Below are 27,844 nucleotides of genomic sequence, written 5' to 3' on the forward strand. Positions count from 1 at the left end.
GGTATCCATCAGCAGAATCGAGGAGGGAGGCAATTTCCATCCATTTCCCCTCCTCTCTGTGACTTGTGGCTCACTTATTTGCTCCAGCAGGTTGGGTGATTCTCTGGAGAAGAAGCGAGAGCATGGGAGGCTGCAGAAACAAGGGGAATCACCAATAACTGCCTCTGCCCTGTTCCCTCCATCAGGAGATAGACCCTCTAGGGTACCAACCACAGTAATTAAAGAAAAAGGCTGATAACACTTATCATACCCAATGTGAAAAGAGTAACTACGATATATTCTTGCAAACTAATACTGGAAAATAAATAGTCATGTGCTAAAATTTAATATATCAAGTACAAAAGTCCCATTTGGGATCCTGACCAAGCTGAATAGCATCATCATCTCATCACCATCATACAACCTGAAGTTTCCTACCCATATGATTTGATACTGATGAAAAGCATTCACTTTAACTCAATAATTGTTAGTACTAATTATAATAAACACGAACATATTAGCCTTTGCATTAATTCCTGTATTTCCAAGTATGGATGTCACTTAACAAAATAGTCCTAGCTTTCAGGCCTATTATTTAAATAATACTGCTATTTAAATAATACTGATATATAGCAGTCGATAGATGCTGAGACAGGTGTCTAGAGCGACAATGTTAAAGATATGACCAAAGAAAATCTGGGAGCTCTAGAGTGGAAATCATAACTAGCTAACAGGTAAAATACTCAATAATCACTTGTAAATAAGGCAGGTCCTTCTTACATAGACGCAGTATCCAACTACAAGTAATGCAGTATGTCCCTGTCCAAATGTGGCAAGGATGTATCTAGAACCTCCATTAAGATTAAGAAATAACAAGCTAACACAGATAGAAGTTGAGAGCTCATTCAAAGGAAACAGCTTTAAGTGTTAATAAATATATACGTAAACTATACTGGGCGAGATAGGCATTTGATAGAGACATTCACCAAGAAAGGGCTTTCTACTGGAACTATTTAAATTAAGAAGTAGATGAGGAGTCATCTCAGCAGCACATGAGAGGTTTTGCAAAAAGAATGCAAAATCATGACATTTTCCTAGAAGTGAGCTATAGTTGTATTAGAGAGGACACATATTTCACAAATTAAAAGGGGTAGCAACTGAGGAAATAGCAGCTTAGTGGGAAGTGTTCATTATTCAACTCCCAGAGGAACCAGCTGCAGTGGCCCCTCACATTCACCCAAACCTGAAAGGAAAAACCCCAAAGTGCAGCTTGTGAAGCAACATGATTAAGCAGCACAGAATGAAAATAATGTTTACCTCAGCTGGGGAGAGCATAAAAGTTAGCTACATACAGCAAACAATGACTTTGGGCCCTGTATTTTTGTTGCACATTGCTTCGGCACATTTTTTTTTTTTTACATGGAGAAAAAAATCATAAATGCAGTAAGCCAATCAAATATTGAGGTTACTAGAGAAGCTAGGTTGTAAAATGGGGTGGGGAAGCTTGAAAGCTCAACACAGCAATAGCAAATGACCCCTCTGCTCGAGCTAGAGGACAGTTGAAATTGGGTAATTTGGCAATGAGTGGTACAAGCAGCCTTGCCCACTCATTGTCAGATTAAACCACAGCCTTTTTTCTGGTTTTAGAGGGGACAGTTGGTGTTGGTTCTTTGGTGACCCACCACCAAAAATGAATCCCGGCCCAAATTTCCTTCCCAAACTTCCATATCATACCTATACAAGCACTTGCTCACTACTTTTTCCCCCTCCCTCCCTCCCTCCCTCCGAATACAAATCTTAACTATGTATACTCAAAGTTAAATCCCACTGATTTCAATGGTTTTTAAGTGGAATTAGGCATTAGGATTACACACTGTCTATTTATTTGTTAACTCAATATGGCTGTTCCAGAAAGCTTTGAATTGAATTGGTCTTGTTGTTTTAATTACCGTAGGTTCATCTCCATTAAAAACCTGGTGTTTGATTTTCTTGAAATTTTATATTGTATTTCTTATTTATTGTGTGATGCGCTTTTATAGAAGCTGCCTTGAATTCACATTATGAAAAGGGTGGAATATAAGTATTTAAAAGAATAAATAAAAGAATAAGATTGTAAGCAAAACAGAAAATTAAAACCCAATGTGCATATAACCCAAGCAAGGTGCCAATTAATTTAGGGCATTGAAATACTAGTTCAATTTTTGAAGAAACCCCACATCACGGCCCCCATCTGCAACTTCTCCTGCATTTTGTTTGTACTGATGGTTGGTTGGCTTCTAAAGTGCCCCACACATGTTAAAAAGCAATTCTGCTCATGCAAGGTAACCTTCCCAAACTCTGCCCATTTTCCCTTCCCTTTACAGAGCCAGACCCCATCCCATGCCGTTCCAGAGGGTCTGCAGGCCCTTTTGATATTTCTAGTGTGTGCAGGAAGCTACCGTGGGGAGGAGAGGCAGGAAACCCCACTTATATGAAAAAAACACCACTCACACTTCTCTGGTTCTATTGCAATGTGTCCTATTCTTTGTCACCTTCTTCCTGCTCTTCCTTTACTTGATACAACATCTATATCACATTAATGTGACATCCACTATTTCCAGTCAACTGATGAGCAACTTAGGAGACGATCCAGAAAAGGAATAAATATATGTGAAAGAATAATAAGCAAAGCCATGTTTTTTCTTTCACTCTTCTTTACAACAAATTGCCAATGATAAACAGAAAAGGCCCACTGTGCACTTGATTTATCAAGTTTTTCTGGTTGTGATCTGGATATTTTTTATTTGGTTCTTAGCTATCACCTATAGACATTCTTAACATTTTGATAAAAGACCTTCCTCCTATCACAAAATTGATCCTATTTCTTAATATACACTTCTAATTGGTGCAATCTGGCCAGTGTACACCAAAGCTGTCACTTGTATCAGTTTTGTGTCTCAGCTAGATGTGCACAGTTAAAGCTAATGTTAATAATAAATGAAGGCATCTATAAAACTGTTATCCGTGTTAAAAAATGCATCCCTAATAGTGCTTCTAGTATGTAAGATTACCATAACTATATAATTTTGACTCTATGAAAAACACCTCTCAGTTATGTCTATTGTGCAATATTATCCTAACTGAACTGACAACAGGAAACATTGTTGCTGTACTTACATTGGTAAGGTGTATGACTCCTTTAGATGTAACAGAACAGCCCATAAACCCAACATACTGCAACTCAGGACAATGTTCAGCAAATGCTTTAACCGACTGATCTGTCACCTGCATAAAGAAAGAAAAAAAGCAGTTGAAGGTGACACTGAATATTCAAGTACAATGAAGTTTGGAGGCATCATTGCAGTAGTGACAACTTGTGGGTTCAATAGTTTCTTTTGTCTTAATGGCATGAGGGATAGAGTAAAGTGTGTCTAAAAGGACTCTGGGGAAGAAAGAACATGATGAAAAGGGTTCCTCTCCTCCAGCAAATGACAAAGGAAGTACCAGGTGATAGAGCAAAAATTTAAAATATAAGCATTGAATATATCTGCAGGGGTAACTCCATGCAAGTATTCTTTGCTTTTATAGAAGCTTGGAACTATAACCAGAAGCTGCAGCTCTCCTCTGTCCCCTAAACGGTTAGGCAGTACATGAAGCAGATTATATTTCGGCTAGCGGTTTTAAAAAAAAATCAAGACAATGTATTTACAAAACTCATTACCCTGCAGCTTTTCCCATTATTCAGAGATGCTGCTAACCAAACCAGTCTAACATATATCATATTTATATGATGGGGCAAAAGTAATAAAGGTAATACTTAAAAAAATCATTAAACAAATTACCTTTCTATGGTCTGAAAACAGTAAAAAGATGAATTTCGGTTCCTAATAGACATTTAGGAATGTAAAGGATTCTGTCACCAACAAACCACAACCAAATCCCATTCCAAACTTATCACCCTTTGAAATACAGTGGTACTTCGGGTTACAGACGCTTCAGGTTACAGACTCCGCTAATCCAGAAATAGTACCTCGGGTTAAGAACTTTGCTTCAGGATGAGAACAGAAATTGTGTGGCGGCAGCGGGAGGCCCCATTAGCTAAAGCGGTACCTCAGGTTAAGAACAGTTTCAGGTTAAGAACAGATCTCCAGAACGAATTAAGTTCTTAACCCGAGGTACCACTGTAATGGAAAACACATGGGCATAAAATCCTTTTGGCACTGCCAAGAGATCATTCACAAGACCCATTGTGATACCATACTGCAATACCACTGAAATCCCATTTTGCCACGTTGGGTTTCTTTTGGGAGCAGCTGCAGAATATAATCATAATAAAATTAACAAATTATTTTAAAAAACAAATGCAGTACATTTCAGAATGAAGAACAGAGCAAAGGGAAATTTCCTGTCTCTGACATCCCTTTTACCTCCAAAGGCAGAAACCATCTCTGAACTTCACTTCCTTTATGATATGTACTCAGTTTTCCCTCTGTTATTTATGCTACCTTAAATGTTGACCAAACAAAGTAGTCAAAATATAGTTGCATTTTGAAGTCTCTACTCTTTTCAGCAAACATTAAGCATATGTAAACCTTTCCATAGTTGTATTTAGTTATGTAAAAATTAAGTAAGCTTGTGTGTGTAAACACACACATATATAGTACCAGTTGCAGGTAGGTAGCCGTGTTGGTCTGCCAGAGTCAAAACAAAATAAAATAAAAAATTCCTTCCAGTAGCACCTTAGAGACCAACTAAGTTTGTTCTTGGTATGAGCTTTCATGTAGTGTGCATGCACACGGAAGCTCATACCAAGAACAAACTTAGTTGGTCTCTAAGGTGCTACTGGAAGGAATTTTTTATTATATTTTGTTTTGATATATATAGTATACACACATTTGATTTCTCACTCATGTCGCAATCTATGCTATACTTAATTAATTTCTTTGCCACCCTTCAGCTTAAAAAATAATACATTAAAACCACCACATCCTAGTAATTGCAGAGTGTGTTGAACTGGAATAATTGCACTGGAACAAATAATTACTGTTTGATTCTTTTCATTGGTTCATCTTCGAGAGTCTTTGCATACTCTACTTTTCTGTAAGTCTGCTTGCATTTACATAAGAGACTAAGATAACCTCTTAAGTCAGTGGTTTTTTTAAAAAAAAATGTTTAGGGGTACTCTCATTTTCCTACTCATGTTGAAATACTGCCCCTCAATGAGGCCAAACTTAGATTCACAAAATATTTATGGGTATACGTACCCCTGCATACCCCCAGAAAAAAGCACTGGTTACAGCAGTTAATTCTTTGAAATGTACGAACAGCAGCAACTCCAAAAGCAACTATGTAAAAAAATTGAGACCTTGGGCTCAGTTATACAATCTTTTGCAGCCAGCCCACAGCAAAGCTACAAACTGCAAGATTAGTTGGATCTGTAAAGAAAAATAGTGAAAAGTCTCAGTCAGCGCCTGCAGTCTCCTTGTCAGCATTTCTTACCACACTAATATAAAAAATTAATGTATTTTCACAGCTCCAATACAGCACATAGCAATGGATATTTTAACTCAGTAGTGTCTAGTAAAGTGCCAGGGGATTTCACTAGATATTCCAATCTATCATCATTCTATTCCCTGGCTGTAGTTTGAGAGAACTTCCAACTAAATTGATTTATTTTTAAAACTCCAAATGGTGTTAATGAAGACAAAGACTGTTATCAAGGAAAGTTAGGTACTCTGTTATATGGATGTTATATTACAGATTTCTGATGCAGGAGAACCTAGGTCATATTGGAGTAGTTCCTTTGAAATCTGACCATAACATTTCACTTTACTATCATCATTTAAGACTTTGGTATCTGAAAAGATGTATTTATCATCTTGTGATGGACAGCTGGGGACTTCATATAAATCTGGTTTCAACCCTGTTTAAAGACAATGCATTTACGGCAGTAGTGTCTGATTTGCCTTTCTGTTCAAAGCAAGACTTCCTTCTGTCAGCCAACAACTAGACTTCATAACTCCCACAAGTGTTTAGAGGAGGAAATTTTAAAGGTACTATACAGATTACTGTCTCCAAGAACCAAAGCTACACTCAAATGCACAAATTAGTGTTTTGGATGAACTTTCAAGTGGAAATGCACAATGTCCATGTATTCTTTCCATAAATTACACACACACACACACACACACACACACACCACATTACTCAATTATCTAATTCATATGCACACATTAAACACACCTTACACACAGAGATCACTAGCTCTCCCTCCCCCTTAGTCATACACATTTATTTTATTTATTTCATATAGGTTAGATATTGCTTTGCCTTGCTTTGCCCTATTTATTTAAAAAGACGGAACTATAAACTGAAAATGTGAGACAGCTTAGCAGGACAATGCACTTACAGGATACATACTTGGGACCACAAATTAGGGTTTGGCAGGCAGCACAGTTACCCCCTTACTTCCACCCAATTAAGAAACCTGTTAACTTCTACATATTCTTTCCTTGACGAACTGGCACTGCTTAGAAGCATCACCACAGTAGGGTGTCATGTTGCAGAGATTATTATTATTATTATTCATGAGCAACTTAATAGATAGCTATTATTGTAACTGAAACTTTAACATGGAAACTACCGGGTAGTCACCACACTCTGCCATGCACAACTTAGTCAAATCAATCCAAATTGAGCAAAGAATATACTATAATTTTACTAAAAATGAACCCTTGTGAATGGGGGCACAGATATTCACAACTAATCACATTATAAAGGTCCATTAGTGTTCACTGAGGAATCAGTAATAATTTGATTGCCTGTTTGACCTTCAGTGACTTTCTTTTATTCTGCCTTATATTATGTTAGCCTTGCTTTGAAAAAGTCATATAAGATGATGAAAAGAGATTTATAAGCTATGCACAAAAGCACTGAGAGTGGGAAAGACATCAGCCTGGAACTAATGGCGCAGATATTAGACACCCAATAAAAAAAAAACCTATCATGAGTTTGGCCATTTTTCTTGAGCATATTTGACTAGTTTGATGCTGCAAATTTAGATTACGTTATTGAAGCTCAGTATTCTGGGGATGGTAAACTTCTTTCTTGTGCTCAAGTTTCCCCAAATAACTGTGATTAAGTAAATATAATGACATAATTCAATTCAGCTGCAGAATTTTTCCAAGACACTTTTACAGTATTGTTCTACTACCAAGATAACCTCCCACCAAAGCAAAATATCATGTCACAAGGTATAGAAACTATTAAACATTTCAGAATGGATGCCTATCCCCAACAGGTTAAATCCTGAAAAACCAAACCATTCCAGCCTTGATTCCAAATTACACATTAGAATCCCTCCTGCACTTGCACATATATCCTCACAAAGTCATACCTATATGGTTCCCTAAATCTATCATAGAGATTATGTAATCAAACATTTCATTGCAGTTTACCATCACCCAAACTCCACAGAGTTTCTGTAACCTCTTAATACTGGTGGTGTTAACAACCCCTTATCCTAGGGATTTGCAGGTGGCCTCAGGGTCCTTGCTGAAATTAGATTTGAAAAAAACATCCTATTGCAGGCAACAGAATAGGTTGTGTGGTACCCAAGACTGTTTCCTCAGTTTGTAAATGTGCCCATTGGCCCTAAAAGGATGGCAAACTCTCCTTTATCCCATTATTTCCATCAGATATGGCATTAACATAACAGGAAAACCACAAGCCAGCAAATGTTTGAGTTTCCTTACAAAGCACAGCTGAACTAAAGATCTCAGAGCAGCAGTACTTAAAATTAGGATGCAAACATATTATTATTTGATTCTGATTTAACTTATCATTATTCTTATTTTCTGACACTGAGGTATTTATGATGGGGGGGGGGGGCTCTGATATAGTTCCAGTCAAATATGGCAAACTTAAATTATGCTTAGGAATTCAACCATTTATCTTCTTTTCAAGTACTAACATTTCAGCTTCTTTTCAAACAGCACCACAAATAAAACTTCGTTTAAACCAATATTACTAGTCATGATTGTAAAGAAACCAAAAGGGTTACAGCTTTTAAGGATAGTGCACTGAGATTATTAGAATCAAATAAGCAAATCGTTCTGGTGCATTTATATGGGCTCGACCACAATAACATTAAAGGATTTTTTCATGTATACAATTTTAGCATGCCAATTAGAAAAACACATTATACAGGAAGTCTGTCTAAATACTGCAACCCATCAATTCAATAGTTTTCTAATTTTTCACATACATCGTTATTTACCTTAAATATCTGGGTTTAGACTGAATCCTTAACTAGAGATATTATTAAAAGATTAATTACAACTAACCACACTTTAGTATGATTAACATAGTGTGTGTGTGTGGGGGGGGGAATAATGCATGACCAACCAGTAAATTTAAGAGGTCTCAAATGACCATTTTAATCAGAAGAATCACAAAATAATAACTAATCAATAAACCTATCATGTATTACCATGTATTTGAGTATTTTATACAGAAGACATAAAAGTTCTAAAACCAGTTTACATTATTTAAATATCATTTTTCTGCAAAATTATTCATTGTCAAAATATTATTTATTATGGATTGGGTTAAAAAAAATCTGCTTCCAAAGCACAATATTTAAAGTTCCCTTAGAGAACAATTATAAAGAAAGCTGCTAACTTTTGGAACTGTAGAAAAACTGTTTTAAAATTAAATTGCAGGTGGCTGGCAGTAGTGTGTTCAAAATGATCTGCAGAGATTTGCAAGCTAGGTATATGATTTATTCACTATGGACTTGGGGAATCTAATGTCTGCAAACTGAATGCCTTAGTTAACAAACGTACTCTGTGCAGATATATTAAAATAGTACACACTTGCTTTGAGTTCTGGAAGTCACTGTTTTGCTTACGTAAACGAAACATACAAGAATGTCAAAAGATGAAATATTCTCTAATGGTTATTTTCCCAATTTAATTCATCTCTTGTTGGCAAGTGAATATCATGGTGCTATGCACTATGGGAGCCCAAGTGCTTTATGCAAGTAATTCAAACATGCCTTGGAACCACAGGAGCCATATACAGTGGTACCCCGCAAGACGAATGCCTCGCACAACGAAAAACTCGCAAAACGAAAGGGTTTTGCGAGTTTTTAGTTGACTCGCGAGACGAATTCGTCTATGGCTCTTTTTCGCAAGACGAATTCGTCTGGCGAGGTACCACTGTAAGCACCGGATCCTTGCCCCGCCGTGTTTTAAAGCTGCAGGGAGTGCTGCTGTTCGCTCCTTGCAGCTTTAAAACGCGGCGCGGCGCGGATCCGGTGCGCGGGGGGCGGCGTCGGATCGCGCACGGCCATCCAAAATGGCGGCGCGATCCCCCCCACACCCCGGAGCCTTGCCCCGCCGTGTTTTAAAGCTGCAGGGAGTGCTGCTGTTCGCTCCTTGCAGCTTTAAAACGCGGCGCGGCGCGGATCCGGTGCGCGGGGGGCGGCGTCGGATCGCGCACGGCCATCCAAAATGGCGGCGCGATCCCCCCCACCCCCCGGAGCCTTGCCCCGCCGTGTTTTAAAGCTGCAGGGAGTGCTGCTGTTCGCTCCTTGCAGCTTTAAAACGCTGCGCGACGCGGATCCGGTGCGCGGGGGGGCGGCGTCGGATCGCGCACGGCCATCCAAAATGGCGGCGCGATCCCACTCCGCCCCCCCGCGCACCGGAGCCTCGTCGCGTATTTTTAAAGAATTCATTTAATAAAATTATCCGGATTAGTATTACATGAATCTATATCTATTTATGTGGGTTTGTTTTTTGTGTATTTGTATTATGTGATTGTATGCATTTGTATGTGTGTATGTATATGTACATGTAAGTATGTAATTTGTAATTGTAATTTGTTTAATAAAAATTATTATTTTAAAAAAAAAAAAAAAGCTGCAGGGAGCCAACAGCAGCACTCCTGTTCGCTCCCTGCAGCTTTAAAACGCGGTGCCGCGCCATTACAGGGAGCTGTAAAGGCTTACCTTTTTCTCCGGTCGGGAGGGGTGTTGTGCATCGCGTCCATCTTGGATCGACTGTGCATGTCTGCGATCTCCAGACATGCACAGTCGATCCAAGATGGACCCGATCCATCTTGGATCGACTGTGCATGTCTGCGATCTCCAGACATGCACAGTCGATCCAAGATGGATGCGATGCACAACACCCCTCCCGACCGGAGAAAAAGGTAAGCCTTTACAGCTCCCTGTAATGGCGCGGCACCGCGTTTTAAAGCTGCAGGGAGCGAACAGGAGTGCTGCTGTTGGCTCCCTGCAGCTTTAAAACACGGCGCGACGAGGCTCCGGTGCGCGGGGGGGCAGAATGGGATCGCGCCGCCATTTTGGATGGCCGTGCGCGATCCGACGCCGCCCCCCGCGCACCGGAGCCTCATCGCGCCGCGTTTTAAAGCTGCAGGGAGCCAACAGCAATGCTTCTGTTCGCTCCCTGTAGCTTTAAAACACGGCGCGGCGAGGCTCCGGTGCGCGGGGGGGGCGGAGTGGGATCGCGCCGCCATTTTGGATGGCCGTGCGCGATCCGACGCCGCCTCTCCCCACCGGAGCCTCATCGCGCCACGTTTTAAAGCTGCAAGGAGCGAACAGCAGTGCTGCTGTTCGCTCCCCGTAGCTTTAAAACACGGCGCGGCGAGGCTCCGGTGACGGTCGGAAGGGGCCCCCGGACTTTTTTCCCCATAGGAACGCATTAATTAAATTTTAATGCGTTCCTATGGGAAACGGTGCCTCGCAAGACGAAATTTCCGCAAAACGAAAAGTCTTGCGGAACGAATTAATTTCGTCTTGCGGGGTACCACTGTACTCCTTTTCTCCACCACTCCCAAATATTAATTCCTTACAGCAATGAAGAGAATTCTGAAAACAATCACTTTACCTAAACACTTCCACAATGAAATCATTGTAGCGGAATACAGTGGTGACTCGCAAGACGAAATTAATTCATTCCACGAGTGCTGTCGTATAGCGGAAATTTCGTCTTGCGAAGCACGGTCGGAGGAAGCGCGGCTTTACGAGAAAAAAAATATTTTCGTTTTGCGAGTCGCGGCCATAGGGAAATTCGTCTTGCGAGTCACCCTTTCGTTAGCATATTACTTTCATCTAGCGAGTTTTCGTCTAGTGAGACATTCGTCTAGCGAGGTACCACTGTACAAATACAAAAGTATCAAGCCTATATCCACAGAAACAGACAAAAAGTGGCTAGCATCTGTAGGCTAATTGTCCAAAACATAACAATAGCAAATAGGGAGAGGTAAGGTATTATAGAGGGATGCAGGTGGAGCTGTGGTCTAAACCAAGGAGGCTAGGACTTGCCGATCAGAAGGTCGGCAGTTCGAATCCCCGCGACGGGGTGAGCTTCCGCTGCTCAGTCCCTGCTCCTGCCAACCTAGCAGTTTGAAAGCACGTCAAAGTGCAAGTAGATACATAGGTACCGCTCCGGCGGGAAGGTAAATGGCATTTCCGTGTGCTGCTCTGGTTCGCCAGAAGCAGCTTAGTCATTCTGGTCACATGACTGTACACCGGCTCCCTCGGCCAGTAAAGCGACAGTGCTGCAACCCCAGAGTCATCTCAAAACTAGTTGCTCTGTAATGGATATACAGGATATGGAGTCGCTGACATTTATTTTGGACTGCAGGGACATAATTACTTCTGTTTCTCATTTCAAGCTTATGAGGAAATAAACAACTGGAATTTAGTAACCAACTTCAGCTCAGAAGAACATGTAGGAAGTGTGTGCTGCATAAGCTTCATATCTGTACATGATATTAAGAAACTCTATTTGTGAAGCAGATCTATGTTTGCCAAGTCTGCTGTTTGATATGCAGACAATTAGTATTATCTTCAATAATACACTTCAAACAAAAATGAGCCACAGCTTCAGCCCAAAATTAACTCTTTTGAAGTTTTAAAGTGCCTGGATACTCTTCTTTAGTATAGTAATATTGTGGCCCAAGGCAATTTCTTTTCAGTATTTCAAAGAGAACTTTCCTTACCTTTAAATCAGCATTACTGAAGCAGACATGCATAACTATAAGAACTACATACCGGTAATCAATTCTATGTTCTATACAATGGCTTGGATATCTTGGGTGCTAAGTATCTGCTGAATAATAGTTTTAAAAACATCACTCTTTCAAATACTTTTCTTTTAATCTCACTAGCTCTGAACCCAGTTGTGGTTCCTGCCAACAAAAGGGGGGAGCAATTTTCACTGACTCCCCTTCCCACCCACCCCACCCCACCCCCGCAGCCCTCAGAGCTACCTTCCACACTATTTATTCAATAAAACAACTGTAAAAGGAACTGTGTAAATTACTGAACTAACATTTATCTGTTATTACCATTCTCTTAATTTAGAGCTCAATCATGATCAAGGCAAAGACAAGTGTTAATGTAAAAACAAGTCATAAAGACAAGTGTTGGTGTAATGTAGCAAAGGTAAGCATTTTTGTTTTCACCAGTTACTGCTGTGGTGAAAGTGAATGATCACTTCACTTTTTTATATAGGGTTTTCATAAAAAATGTCACAGGCCTTATACCTCTTTCATTTCATGACCTTTTATTCCCTTTGTTTCTATTTTCTCTATGTACATTCTTTAGCAAGCACACTGTCATGTGTGAAGGAGAGTGAGTGTGCATAATCTGACAACTATACACCTGATAAATACACTACTACTGCACAATACAATATCCATATGACTCAGTGGGATTTAGTGCAAAAATAGCTCATGCCACAAAGAACCCCAAACACTTTTTAAAAAATTGCTGTAACTTTCCCAGCTACATCAGCGACATTTACAATACTCTTTCTAGCTTCCAGGATTTTGCAAAATACTTTTGTCTTGAAACCAGTAATTGTTTAAAAACAAAAGCTGAATATAAGCCAAACTGCTGCTTCACTAGTCCAAAAGTGAATTAGGGCTATTATTTATTTTCTCCATCCCCTGTTTAATAGAAGACACTCTTGCTTAAAATAGACCACTAAGATAGACAAGTTTTTCACTTGGGATATACAACCTAAAAGAAAACTTTAGGTGGGGAAACTAACCTCTCAGAGACCCAGAGCGACTGATTTATTTACTATACATTACTAATGGATAAAGTTTAAGACTTTGATACACCCCTAGTACTCACTTTGATGTCAGCAGTGAAAAATAACGGCTCCTTTTGTGCTCACTTTTAAAGCACCGCATATATTTTTAATGCCTTTTTGACAGCATCAGTTCTGAGTTTTCATGATAAGACAATGCTAAGTAATACAACGCATGTAAAATTTTATTTTCTGGCATTGTTTCATGATTTTGAGGGAGGAAAACATTGGGGGAAAGCACATACACCAAATTAATTCAAAGCTAAGTTACAAAGAAGGCAGAGCCAAACAATGTGAGGCGAAGTGTTTTAAAAAAAGATGTAAATTAAAGATTGAGGGAATAAACTATACTACAAGAAGATATATGGGAATGTTTTTTTTAAAAAAGTTCCTGCTCACCTGTACACTTGTAAAAAGTACAGGCGGCAACCATTTTTAGGCACGTCCAAATGATGCATGGTCACCAACGTGCAAGTCCTTTTGGACTCAGAAGAGGGCAGAATGGGAGTAGATTAGGATGGAATGGGGTGGGGCATAATAGGGCAACCCCACACGATATGGTCATAGTCTTCCCATAAAGATAATCTGGTCATTTCCTCTCCCCCCCGCCCCAAACCATGAGAATTTGGCAAGAGGCAAGAGGCAGATACTTTAAAAAGGCAACCAAGGGAAAATAATGCCTTGGCATTTGCGTTTCTAATAGTTGACTTGTTGGTAGGGACATGTATGGGTTCAGCACAACTGTGGATTAGTAATTTCTTTTCCTTCTGACTTCACTGTTTACAATCCCTGCCCTCACCATATGTATATATTTCTGTATCTCAAGACTATACTTCATGAATCTGATGAAGTGGACTGTAGTCCATGAAAGCTTATGATAAACAGACTTCTGCTTGCACAATTGGATTTCTCCTGCTCCCGGGGGTCCCCCAATCCTGCAGAGTGTGGGAGATTAGCAGCCAAATCTAACAATGCATATTACTGCTAGCATGAGAGGCGTTTAAGGCCACACAGCTGTACTGCTGATAGGCAGACCATAGAAAGTTGTTAGTCAGTTCTGTGTGACGTCATTTCCGCTTCTCCCCTGAGGGGGGAAGAGCATATCACATTTTCCTGTCCTCCCCCCTACCTCTTTTTCAACCAGTGATAGCAGCAAACATATATCTAACTGCTTCAGTTCCAGGAACATGCCTGAGGCTGTTTCTACTGTAAATATAAGTATTTTACCTGCATAGTTTTTACTGCTGCAGTTGCTGAGAGCCAATTTTCAGTCTGTTGTCTGGTTCTGTGTTAAGTTAGGTAAGAAAGAAAAGGAATGTCTGCTTGCTTTGCAGCTGAACTTATTTAAAAGAAGGCTTCACAAGTCTATGCCTATATGCTTTCTATTGTATGTTCAACCCACACATGTGGGCACCTGGAGGGATAAATTAAAACCCATCCCGCACAGAACAGATATTTGGGGGGCTGCAGGGAGGATCGTATGTCTGCTCATGTAATGTTGGCTGTCACAGAGCTCTCTTGCTTTCCCAGAATAACTAAAAATTTAAAAGTATCCATTCACAATATGTTTTTACATGCTTTCAATCTCAACCTATGAAGATCTCTCTTCGTGTTAATAAGACTCCTGCAGTCTTCCCATAAACTCTCTATTTTTGAATCAAGATCTGGATCAAACATGCCTGAGAGATCAAATACCACAATCTCTCTCTTTTAAAAGATATCAGGGTTTGTAAATGTCTAGTTATGTCCAAGAAGACAGCTACGGCCAAGGAAAAATGCAACTCATGCAACTTTCCCAAACAAGTCCACCTGCCACATGGCAAAGCACTTTTGAAGCTTAAAAAGCAGTTTGTGATATGGCTGGGGTCATCCCATTCAAAGGAGAGAGAGAGAAACTTCCATGGGAAAACCCAAACAGCACTTTAGATCCCAGCCTATGCCTTGGGTCCCATGTTTCCCCAAGTTAAAAATATGCCAGCTAGTCTAGTAACCTGTATTACCTACCATTAAATTTGCAAATAAATGTGTTATTTTTGCAGCAACAAGAACAATATGCAATATCTCCTTGGCTGGAGACTAAACTGGTTTGCTGTGTGACACAGAACATAAAGAACACCAGCAATGATCTCTTCTTCCCAAAGGAGCAGCCATAGCAGCTCAAACCAGAGAGTCTGGGTTTCATGCAGTCCTCTTATTGTTATATTCTGATACCTCAAAGAGGATTAATTGATCGATATTTACACAGTTCTTTCAAAATATAAAGTGCTAACAGCCCAGATTACATCACAGAGGTCACATAGGGTCACAGAAACGGTGACCTTTCCTAACCATGAAATTGTCGATCCTTTCATTTTTCAGATCTGGGCATGCTCAAGACTAAAGGGAAAAAGGGAAAAAAGTACTTGGTCAGACCATTAGGGGCAGCTGTAATATAAGATGGTCAAGAAAAGAAATCTACCCTAATGCCCGATTGTTCGCCACTGTTACATTGTGTGATCTACACCTAAATGGACAGAGGAAAATACACTTTTAATGGGTGGCACAGGATGGAAGAAGTACTTGGAAGACTATATGAGAAGGAAGATGTGGGAAAGTTCTTTATTCCACTACTGATTTTAAAATACCATTTTTACAGAATGCCACAAAACTGGTTTTCAACACCATTTTGCACCACAGTCACCAAAACAGTATGAAAAAATATTGACCTATCAATCAAATAATCAAAGGTGCTCATTCTTAGAAACTGAGCTTCCCTTCCACCTGTCACCACAGGGCTTTTGCAGAACCATCTTTACCTGAGGGAAGTTAAAAGAAGCAGTAAAGCTGCTTATAAACAAACAAGTTATCTTTTCTATTTTATTGCAAATTTTAAAAAATCAATACTTATTACTGGAAAAAGTCTTATGTAATCCGCTTTGTGAGATCCACCTGAAAAGCAGTTATGCAAATATCCTAAAATAATAAAGTTGGGCAATTTCTTGACCTGTCATATTGAAGCTCTATTTTCCAGAGTTATAGAAACTTTGTTGCATTGCTTTACAGTGATTGAGCAGTTAAGCCTAAATATGTGCATGTTGGGTTACAAGTATGAAATTTGGCACACAGATACATTGTTCCACAAGAAATGTTTTTCTATGGATCCACTAAGCAATGCCCTCTGGGGGATTACAACAGTAACAGGAGTGGCTAAGACTAAAATTGCACACTTCAGGTTAGAACAATGAAACTTGGCACTCTTATTCATCTGCCCATGCTGAAACTTATACAGATCCCACTAACAATGTGCACTTCTGCCTTTAAGTTCTGTATGGTTCAAGAAATCTCCAATGATCATACCAGCCTGCAGGGATATAGCTGCTATCAGCTCACTGCAGCCTCCAGGCTCATAAGGACCACCCCTCCCCTTTCTCTCATCATTAGTTCTCATCGGGAATCATTTCCTACCCTCCTCAGCAGTCCTTGTGCTATAGCAGAATACTAGTAGGGGCTGTGGTTAGTGCAGCTTTGAAACAATTTAGTGTTATAGAATTAGGATTTCCTATTATGTTGTGAACGTGCACAGCCTACGTTTCATGTTTATTGTCTATATACATCCATTTTACATTTATCATCTAATTTTAACAAAATAGAAAATTCTTTCCAGTAGCACCTTAGAGACCAACTGAGTTTGTTCTTGGTATGAGCATTTGTGTGCATGCACACTTCTTCAGATACACTGAAACAGAAGTCACCAGATCCTTAAATATAGTGAGGGAGTGGGGAGGGGTATTACTCAGAAGGGTGGTGGGAATGGGTGATCAGCTGATAGGTGTGGAAAACCTGTTGAAGACTCTTAATGGCTGCAATTAGTCTTGCAGGGAAAGGCAAGGGGTGAGATGGCTAAAGATAGCTTTGTTATGTATAATGATACAGTATAAGAATCCAATGTCTTTGTTCAGACCAGGTTTCTCCATTGTTTTAAGTTTGGTGATTAGATTGAAGTGTTCTCCTACTGGTTTCTCTGTCTTGTGATTCCTGATATCAGATTTATGTCCATTTATCCTTTGGAGTAGGGTTTGGCCTAAGGATAAATGGACATAAATCTGATATCAGGAATCACAAGACAGAGAAACCAGTAGGAGAACACTTCAATCTCCCAGGACATTCTATAAAAGATCTCAAAGTAGCTGTCTTAATACAAAGAAATTTCAGAAATAGACTGGAAAGAGAAGTGGCTGAATTGCAACTAATTCTTTCTTTCTTTCTTTCTTTCTTTCTTTCTTTCTTTCTTTCTTTCTTTCTTTCTTTCTTTTTCTTTCTCCAAAACTTTATTAGGCATTACAGATATAGACCATCTTAAAACATCCATATACAGCAGGCTTCCTCAACTTCAGCCCTCCAGATGTTTTGAGACTACAATTCCCATCATCCCTGACCACTGGTCCTGCTAGCTAGGGATCATGGGAGTTGTAGGCCAAAACCATCTGGAGGGCCGAGGTTGAGGAAGCCTGACATACAGTGGTACATGAGTCTATGAACAGCCCTGTTTACAGACTATTCTGTTTATGAACTCCGCAAAATCTGAAGTAGTGTCCCAGTTTGCGAACTTTACATTGGTCTAAGAATGGAATCAGAACGGTGGAAGGGCAACAGGCGGCAGGAGGCCTCATTAGGGAAAGCGCACCTCGGTTTAACAACGGTTTGGTTTAAGAATGGACTTCCGGAACAGATTAAGTTCGTAAACCGAGGGACCACTATACAATTTTTTTAAAATATATACAAAGAAGCATCTTGTATAAGATATATAGTAACAGAAATTTTCATTGGAGTGTCTTCCTGCTAAATCATGCTATTACCACTCTAAGAGATACTATTGACAGAAACTCAGCAGTTACCTCTGGGTTAATATCAGACAGGTAGAATCTGGTATTTTCATTGTGCCATTGTGTGATAACACGCGTTTACGTAGCTGGTTGTACAGTGGACAGTTGAAAAGGGGCAAGAATACACCCTTGTTTTACACCTTCTGTGTTATGCATATCAGAGGAGAGGTGAGTTTGATTTGGGAGAAAAGAATATAAATTCTGTATTCAGATCAACAAATGTTGATCAATTCCTAACTCTGCAAGCTTCATCCACAATATCACACGATTGACTGAATCAAAGGCACCATGGAAATCTACGAAAAACCACATTTCATAGAAGCAGCTCAATTCAAAGACATGAACTTTTAAAAGATGCTTGTATAGATTTTGAATTTTGAATAAAACTGTCAAGAACGAACCATACATCATTATGTACAACATGACAAGTTTTACCAACGATCAATTCAAAATGATAGCAATATTAATCACTTGCTTATGTCTTTTCTTTTTTTAAAAAAGGTCATTAAAATTATGTGCAACAATAAAATAGTAAAAGGTTGACTTGAAGTGCAGCATTCTTAATGACATAAGCCAAACTCTTCATTAGCACAGAAGATTTTGTGCTTACTTCTTTTTAAATAAGCTATATACTTGTTCGGCTATGCTATTATTTAGATGCTATCTAAAATTGACTGTTAGAACTACACAGAGGGTGCTATTCTTTCTTTAAGTCCATTATTCATAAAATCCATTAAAATAAAATAAAAAACCACAGAAAGATAAATGCCAACAAAAATGAAAATCACAACAACAAGTCTGCCAGAGTTACTTACTAAATGGACTGGGTAGCAAACATATGCACAGGAACATGAAATAAAAAAAATGTGAAGCAAACTTTTCAACAAAAATATTTATCTAAATCTTCAAAACTTGGCAAGGGCAGTTTAAAAGGGGAGAGAAATGGACCACAGGGATACTACTCAGGAAAAAAGACAAAATAATTTCAGCTCAGAACTTAGTTTAAAAATATATTTGTTACAAAACACAATGATGAGAATTTCCACCACAGCAAATAAGATTAAGCATTGAAATTTATAACACAGTTGATGATCAGAATGGTGGCTGCTTAGGAGGTAACAGGTTGAGTTTTTCCATTCTGATAACTGAAATATCACAACCATGCTGTATGTGAAGATTCCTGCATCACTTTGAGTGTAATGGATTCCAAGTATTATTATTATTATTGTCAATTTATAGAGACAAGCGTTTTCCTCCCCTCTTTCCTTCCTAAATAAACTGAAAGGTTACTATTATATTTTGTTAATTTTTGTATTTCATGGAAGTGCAAACATTTTATGTAATTTGCATTGTGTGATTTGCTTGAAACAGTAGCAATTCAAGACTTTCTGACAATAAAGATGTGGATTCTGATACCCCACTACAGTAACAGAAGAATGCATAAAGATTATCATCATGCTAACAACAACAAAAATCTGGCACTAATTAAAATGTAAACAAACATTTGATGGTTTAAATAGGGTGCATTCTGCAATGTTTCATTATAAAGATGGGCATCTCTCAGTTTAGAAATATTTACCCATTTGTACTGAATATATTTATAAATTTAACATAATTCCAGTGTCAAATAATAATTGGATGATATCATTCATCTGAGCAAAGTAGAAAAAGTTTTTTAAAGAAGGCATGGTTTTCAGGCACAATGTGTTTATTTAAGTCTACTTCTCATTAACAAGAAAATAGCTTATTAATAACATTAAAAGGTAATTTTATCGACTTCTACATGTAATTTATTTCAGCAAAATCCAATACTTGAATTTCAGTAGCAGATGCTCCAAATCTTTGATGTTGAAATGAAAAATTTCAATTTACAGTAATCACATAATTAGAAATATGACTAGTTGAATTATAAACACCTGACCCCCAGTTTAATTAGAAATAGTCCAATTAGAAATAGTAACAGTTTAAAAGACCTTTATTTCCTTGTGCTAAGAATTGATGCTTCACATTTACTATTCTTTAAATTTCTCTGTACAAAAGGCGCAAAATTGAAACTATTTTAAGGATAGTTATATGTTGAAATATAACATAGCTATGACAAAGCCTGTGCTTATTTTTATTCAAGGAATCAGGCTATTATGCATTTATTCATTTGAGATCTCAAATCTATACAGTCAATTATTAAAATCTATGCCCTGAAACAATATGCCATTATGAAAAGATATTCAGGTGTATACGATATGAATGTCTTTACTATTAATTTCTATTGAAGAATATTCAAACAGAGTATCTTAGAAAATATTTAGTATTATATTAATTAGGTATATTTACTGACCAACCACAATTATCTACTTTTTTCATATTTCACATTTTCATCAGGTTTAGTTATAACAGTTTGAGATGGTTGAGCAATAATTAACAAAGCAATTAGTCATACATAGTAATTTTTTACACCTTAAAAATGTCTATATTACACTCCAAGCCGTACACAAAATAATTTGTGTATTTAGGATTTTTTAAATTAACTAATACAAAACAATAAGTATATTTTACCAACATTTGATAGATTCAAATATACTGCAGAAAGACCACAGCACAACAACCAACAAAGGTAGCAAAGAAAATGACATTTTATGTCATGCAGACCTCAAAAATTATTGCCCCGAATATTCCAACATTGTTGGAACCTGTCATTAAAAAAACCAAAAAATGCATCATTGAGATAACTTTTTAAAAACGTCAGACTGGTCGTGTATGTTTATCTTGACATGTCGAACTTAGAAATGCCACTATTGAACCACATTTAAATTCTGACAATACAACAGTAAAATAAAACAACACATTTCTCAATCATTATATTTTTGGAAACTGTACTCATCAGCACAATCCAATTTCAAATACACTCCTAAATGGTTTTAAAGACTATTCAACTACAAAGTTGGAATTGAAAGACATAATTCTTGCTGGCCCTCTAATATGGGTATATTCTATGGGCATATGGAATGTCCCGGGAGTTTTAGAGGACAGGGCCTTTAGTTGTGTTTCGTCTGAAAGAGATTGCTTCGTATTATTGTTTTGCTTATTTCTTTTGCTAGTAGAAAAGCATCAAAACTATAGAATTTGCATGGACAAAGTGCAAATCAAAAAGATACCCTACTTTATCCTTATTGTTCTCCAATGCCTCTTAAGTTATTCTGCAGAGCATTCAAAGTTATTATCAAAGTTATTACAAAGTTATTACAAAGATATTATGTAAAACTCTGCTAACCCATTTACATCAACAAAATTCCAAATCTATCTGTTATCCATATTTCTAACAACTGAAATAAAGATCAGAGTGTGGAATAAAGATGGATATTCAGAACAAAGTGTAAGAGATGGGACTACGCTTCTAAAAGCAAAGAACAAGCGATAACATGAAGTAGGGGGATATATATTTTTTTTAAAAAATGCAGCAATCGTTCTGAAACCCAATTGCACTATGTCCATCCTCCACTACCCAGGGGAAGTAACATTACTATTTGGAAAATGAAGGAACAGAATACTGTACATAGATTTCAGACTTCAAGAACTCAACTGCAACCTAATTGCTTCTTTACACATATACGTTACTATCTATTCTCTCCATCTACTGACAGCTCTAATTTTAGAGAATCTGCCCTGCTCTTCACCATTCAATAGCTCTGAATTAACTTCAAATTGATTTCCTCCTCTTTCTGATGTATGCTCTGTCTCCATGTTGCAAGGAGTGCTCCGATTCTACAGGGTAATAAATTTAAATCCATGGAAAGAGTTTACTTTTGGGCTGCAAAAATATGATTTTGGCAGCAAAGAAGTGACAAGACATCGAGTTTAACATAATCAATCAATTATTTAGAGTTTGTACTTCAGTGATGTTCAGATTCAACAAAAAATAAAGAATAAAACCCATGCTGAAAGTTCGTTAAAACTAGGTTGCTTCCTACATGCTTACAGAGAGACAGAAATGAAATGACTGATAGTATTCTGTATTTAAATACATGTTTTGCATGCAACATTTAAAAAAATCTAAATTTATGTTTCAAAACTACCATTTAAGGAAGAGCAACAGAACTGGGGAAATAGACACATAAGCTTCCTTCAGATGGTTATGCAGCACATATGATCAACAGAAAGCTGCAGACATTCAACCCAAAGATTTCTGAGCAAATAATCCCTTGACAGATTTTTTTATTAAACAATCAAAACTACTGTTTACGGTTTAAGCATACAGGAAAAGAATGGTTTCCTTGTCTAGCACTTCCTTGAAGCACATCATAGTGCCAAACTGCTGTTGCGAAGTTCTTGTGCCATTTTTATCTACATTTCAAATTTCAAATGTTCATACATCAAACTTATGAAATTTTAAACTCACAAGTGAGATATGATTGCGGGGTAAGAAAAATATGACAACTATTTCAGATTTCTGGGATGCAAGCATTCTGTATTTTATACATGCAACTAGTTGAATTATATAACTCTTGCCCAATACAGAAAATCTTTGAAAATAGGAAGAGACATAAACTTCCTAATTCACATCAATATGGCCAAATACGAGATAAAAGTATATATTAGGTATGACAAAATATACAAGCCAATGAAATTAAAAAGAATTGTAATAAACAACATATAAAGTAAAAAATTGAGCTTTCATATTAAAGGAAGCTAATTAACAGTGCACTAATTATTTTGACGTATTGCCGTTTACTATGACAAAGCACATTCTATTCTATAACACTACTAGAAGGCTACTTGATATTATACTTATTTATCATATAGTTTCAAGAAACATTCAGTATTCGGCGTAAAAATAACCAAATAATGTTTGGTCTTCAAAATGAAGTATTCTTCAGAGCTGTTCTAAAGTATTTATATTTTCCCATTGCTTGGCACTACCTCTACCCATATCTAAGATTATGTTTACTGAGCAGACAATATACATTTCTACACAACATACACAATACTATGAAATTATATACGGCCGCGAAAAAACAGAAACATACCAGAGACCACTGTTTACTCTCAATTTTCCTGTATGTTTTACCTTTCCCCTAAATGATGTAATTTGCTGCTTTCTCTCAGTTAAGAGTAAGCAAGCTCATGTGAAGGCCTTCTAACTCTGATCAAATAATAGCTTCAGTGTGTAGGGGGTGCTACAACTCAATAGGGAAATGCTCCAGCTTATTACAACATCTCATAAACATACAGCCTTGAAATCTATCCCAAGCCGCTTCTTTCCCACTTGTCCTCTGCAGTCTAGAGGAAGAGATAAGGAATTGAAACAGGATCAACAAATTGAGCTCATCTCAAGGGCTTCTGGAATGCAACCAGTTATAAATAGAGTCTTCAAGTAAGCTGAGCACACACAGGAGCTTTCTTGAACCTAATAAGGCTTTCAAGAATTGTTTTTCTTCGCTGATTTATTCATTTCTGAATAAGATCCATTTCTTCCATAACAGGCTGCTGTATATATTCTAGCAGATTTGCTTTCTGATTCTCTCTTACTGTCCTATAAAATTGTTTGCCAATGCATAATTGCTGCCAGGGTGGCTTTAACTTAAAGTCCAGTATTTATTACCTACAGTTTAAAAGAAAATGAAAAATGAAAAGCTTACAGACAAGAGTTAATTTAAACCCCTGTATGCTGGAAATACTGGAAATTAAAGGGAGGCTATTAGAACTCATATTAGCGGTATATATCCAATTACCGGTAGATATTGAGACAACCAAAAGGCAGAAGTTGGACATTTACACCCAACTTGCAATTGCTTGAATCACTAAGAGTACACTATTACTGGTATATTGGAATCTTATATTTGATATTGCTACAGTAGTTACTCATTACCTTGAGTGTAAAAGAAAAAAAATCCATTGTTAAAAAAGTAATAGTGCCATCTAACAGTGCAACAAGCTGACAGATCCCTTCCACACTGCAATTACTCCTTCTGCATAAAGGACATGTCTCATTCAATTCCAAACACACAAATATTATTAAAAGTAAAATGTAAATAATTCCTTTGGTTACATTCTTTTGTGTTTGCTCCTGAGCCAAAGACTATTCCAGTGTTTGTAGTTGATCCAGATGCTCAGCTTTCTTTTCTGCTTATCTTTATATTACCTAATGATTATCTCCAGCTCCCCAGACACTTCCATCCTCATGGATGGTTTCCTTACTTTTTAGGCATTTCCAATAGTTGCCCCTCCCTTTCCAAGATAGTCAAGTGCCCCTTAAGCTAGGCTCTAACATTATTCTAGTGGTGCTGAATAGTCAGCAAGGGCAATCTTCCCAGATCACTAAGTAATGCTGCCATGTGGGAACACTTTTAAGCAGTGAAAACTCAGTAAGTGATCGTTTGTTTTCCTCTCCCTTTGTCTGAGAAAGGAATGAAAAGCCACATGCATCTCCTGTAAAATGTTAAGGACAGTAACATTCTGTACCTCAGTGCTGTCCTTGGAAAGACCTGGGAGGAAGTATTGTAAACAAGGTAGACAAAGAATGGTGGCATCAACCATTGTTTCTTAAGCATCCCCTGACACGACCGTGAATATCCATTCCACCACCACCAAGATTTTTGTTCCTACTTTTATAATCTCCAGGTTTGGGCTGAATTTTTATTTACACCTTGCCTTTTAACACAGATTAGTTTACAATATAATACATACACATTCTGGTCACTAGCAGTTGATGTCATAGTTCACAGTCCAGGATCTTTCCTGAACTCGAGGGTCAGCTGATGGTAAGAATGTTAGCCCACATTGATTTCAAGTTGTCTAAAGACAGAAGCTCAAAAGTCTACTCTGGATAAAGAACATGGAAAGTGCACTGGCATGAGAAAATCCTTAAAATAAACTTCTAATGAAAATAATTCTTCACTTTAACTCAGGTTGTAAATAACCATAAAAGCATCCTAAAACAGCTAAACAAACCTATTTCAGTCATACTTCAAGCAATTTTGCGTATCAGCATCTTGTAAAGAACAACCAAAAAAGAGTAAGAATTCAGAAAACTCTCACAAATGGGTAATAAACACTTCATGGAAACTGTAAGAAGACCATAGGTTCTCCATGCTACATGGTGGCTGTGTTCACATGCCACAATAACCCACTGTGAAGGAACAGAACTTTCAGCAATTTTGTGTCTCAGTTTTTGTTATAAAATTTTGGTTGTAAAATGACTACTTGTGCTTTAGACACCATCTCGCACAGGAGGGTTGAAGTTCATACAATGTTTGAAAGTACAAGGGACTGTTTTCTTCATGAAGTTTTGCACAGGTCAAAGGTTCATCACAGGAACAAGGAAATCAATTGAGGAATAAAATCTGAACCAGGAGTCTACTTTCCTTTTGAATGGCCAAGAGGTTAGGAGACAGTGCTATGGGATGGAGGGAAGGTCTGGAATACTTTAAGAGAGCTGAAACATTGGGAAGTGTTAAGAGCACTGTAGCTGCGAGGAGCCAGGAGAAGACCTCAAAGGGAACCAGAAACTTGAAGGATGTGAGTCTTGGCTAGGGAAACAATGTAGAAAAGGCATCTCTGGTTAGGTCTCTCTCTATCTATCTCTCCCTCTCTCACACAAACACACACACAGCTTTATGGAAAATCCTTAAACTGTGAAACTACTGTGGGGGTGGGGAGTTGTTTTCTTAAAAAATTATCTGAGCTCTTTTTAACCAAAACTGTTTGGTTTTTGGTTTTGTTTTGTTTGTTTTTTTGAAAAAAAAATGGTCCAAGGCCTTGTTATTCACCTCATGCCTAAGTATAATACCAGTTTACCCAGTAAAAGGAAGAATTTGTGGCAGTAAAGTAGAGAAGGTAAAAGGTATGTTTAGAGAAATAAGCCAGGTAAAAGATAAAGATATCCATTTGGTGGCAACTCTAGTGATAATCTGCAATACAGTTTCCCTTCAAACAATGCAATGATGATGTTTTGGATTTTCAGTGACACTGTTTATTTATATGAAAAGGGGGGAAAGAAATGTGTTGGTTGCTAATTGAGAAAAATCAAACGCCAGTGTGTCTGCGCATGCACAAAACAGCACAAATAGCAAAACAATGTATTATAGGTACATAACTCGCTTTTAGTTTACAGCATATTTAAATATTGAACATAAACCAATACTGATGTCTAACAACTTACACAGGCACACATCTTAATATAAAACTGATTAGGTGCTCTGTTGCTTTCCACATGTATATATTATAGACTTCTATTTCAAATACAGAGTGTTTGCTGGAGTGACTATTTTCTCTTTAGTTATATTGATCCAGATTTGAGTATGTTTTAAAGCACAATCCTAAACTCACTTATTCTTAGGAGTAAGTCAAAAGCACTTACATGGTCTGTGTTTGCAAGAAAACAACACAAGAGCATTGCCTTTCCCTAACGTAGTTAAACATTATTCCTCACAAGAAGAACCAAAAACACTACCTCTAAGGTAACATCGTTAATGTATTCAGTAATAATAACTTCCCTAATAATAATAGTGCACAATTGCTACTTTATTTAACAGTTCTCCTTCGCTTTGCATATGCTTCCCAAGTCTGAACATTTCACACTTTGAGGGGACATTGACAAATCTTACAACAGGAGCAGAGCCAATATTAGTGTCATGTAACAAAAGCACATTTAATTGTGCCGAAAGAAAAAGGAAATCAAAATCTTCCTCTCTCCAGTTCAGCCTCCCATCTTTCCCCATTCACTGTACATCAAAGAGAATTAGCTCCACCTGACACACAAGGCACATTTCCCCCACTGATCAGGCAGGTGTCAAGGCCAAAAAGCAAGCCTATTTTCCACAGCCCCTTTACCTTGTTTGATCACTGGTTACTTTTGATCTGACATTGCCCTCACTCGAGTAATGACTTCCACCTCATAGAACCTACCTCACATCTGTCAGAAAGAATAAAGGACCTCAAACGGAGTCCTGACAAGGCCTATGGGCCATGGGTTGCACTGCCAATGGAACATTCCCCAGCTCCCACAATTTCCAATTCAGTTTCTTTTGTTCTGGTGGGTACAGGGGTTAGGGTACCATTGAGAGCATGAAGGATTATACACACACTGTGAAGCCAAGTCTTCATGAATTACTATCTTTTCATGTCAGCTTCTTCGTCCCCTTAAATGCTGTGAACGTCATGGTAGTTACTATGAAACAGAATCTACAAATACTGTTATGGGAAGTTTGTTTAAATCTTCTTTGAGATACTGAATGTCCTGTCGCTGATCTATAGGGCTCCCCCCCCCCCCAAGTTTTCAAACAGGTGTAATATTAGGTCGCTTGAAACCAGCTGGCCACTACTATTGTATGGGCCGTTTTTAAGAACGCCATTAAATAAAAACTGAGCTTTAAAGCATTTCAGCGTATAAAGTAAGTTTCATGATAAAGCAGACAGACTAAGCCTATTATTTTGACTTCGTTCCCTCTGCATTTCAAGTCTTTCAGTTCCATGAAAGATCATAAAAAGGTAAGTAATAAAACAAGGTTTTTAATTAAAATAATTTAACTCTCTCGTGGTTATTTCCTTATACTTCAGCTATTTAAAACCATAAAAGTGAGAATATTTTGTCTGTACTGTGGACACTGCAACAGAAATCTAATTGAAATTATAATGCATTGGACGTCACACCAAAGCCTCTTGAATCCCATCGCTTCCAAATACTCTCTCTTTTAAAAAGTCAAACATTTTGCATGCTACGTTTTACATGCCGTAACAGCCTGTCTGTTGGACTGTGGGAAGGAACTTGATAAATAAAACTACAGTGGTACCTCTGGTTACGTACTTAATTCGTTCCGGAGGTCCGTTCTTAACCTGAAACTGTTCTTAACCTGAAGCACCAGCTAATGGGACATGCCGCTGCTGCTGCACCGCCAGAGCACA

General features: G+C 37.9%; 1 protein-coding gene across 2 annotated transcripts in view; it reads right to left on the bottom strand.

Moving 5' to 3' along the window:
* The window catches only part of FBXL17 (F-box and leucine rich repeat protein 17), a 135,470-nt gene that overhangs the window by 90,611 nt on the left and 17,015 nt on the right, over window positions 1-27,844 (bottom strand). For both annotated transcript variants that reach the window (XM_033164390.1, XM_033164391.1), the window contains exon 5: window positions 3,136-3,243. In XM_033164390.1, the coding sequence (XP_033020281.1) occupies window positions 3,136-3,243 (108 nt within the window). The remainder of the gene's footprint in view (window positions 1-3,135; window positions 3,244-27,844) is intronic.

This window comes from Lacerta agilis, chromosome 11 (assembly GCF_009819535.1).
Source record: "Lacerta agilis isolate rLacAgi1 chromosome 11, rLacAgi1.pri, whole genome shotgun sequence".
NCBI lineage: Eukaryota > Metazoa > Chordata > Lepidosauria > Squamata > Lacertidae > Lacerta > Lacerta agilis.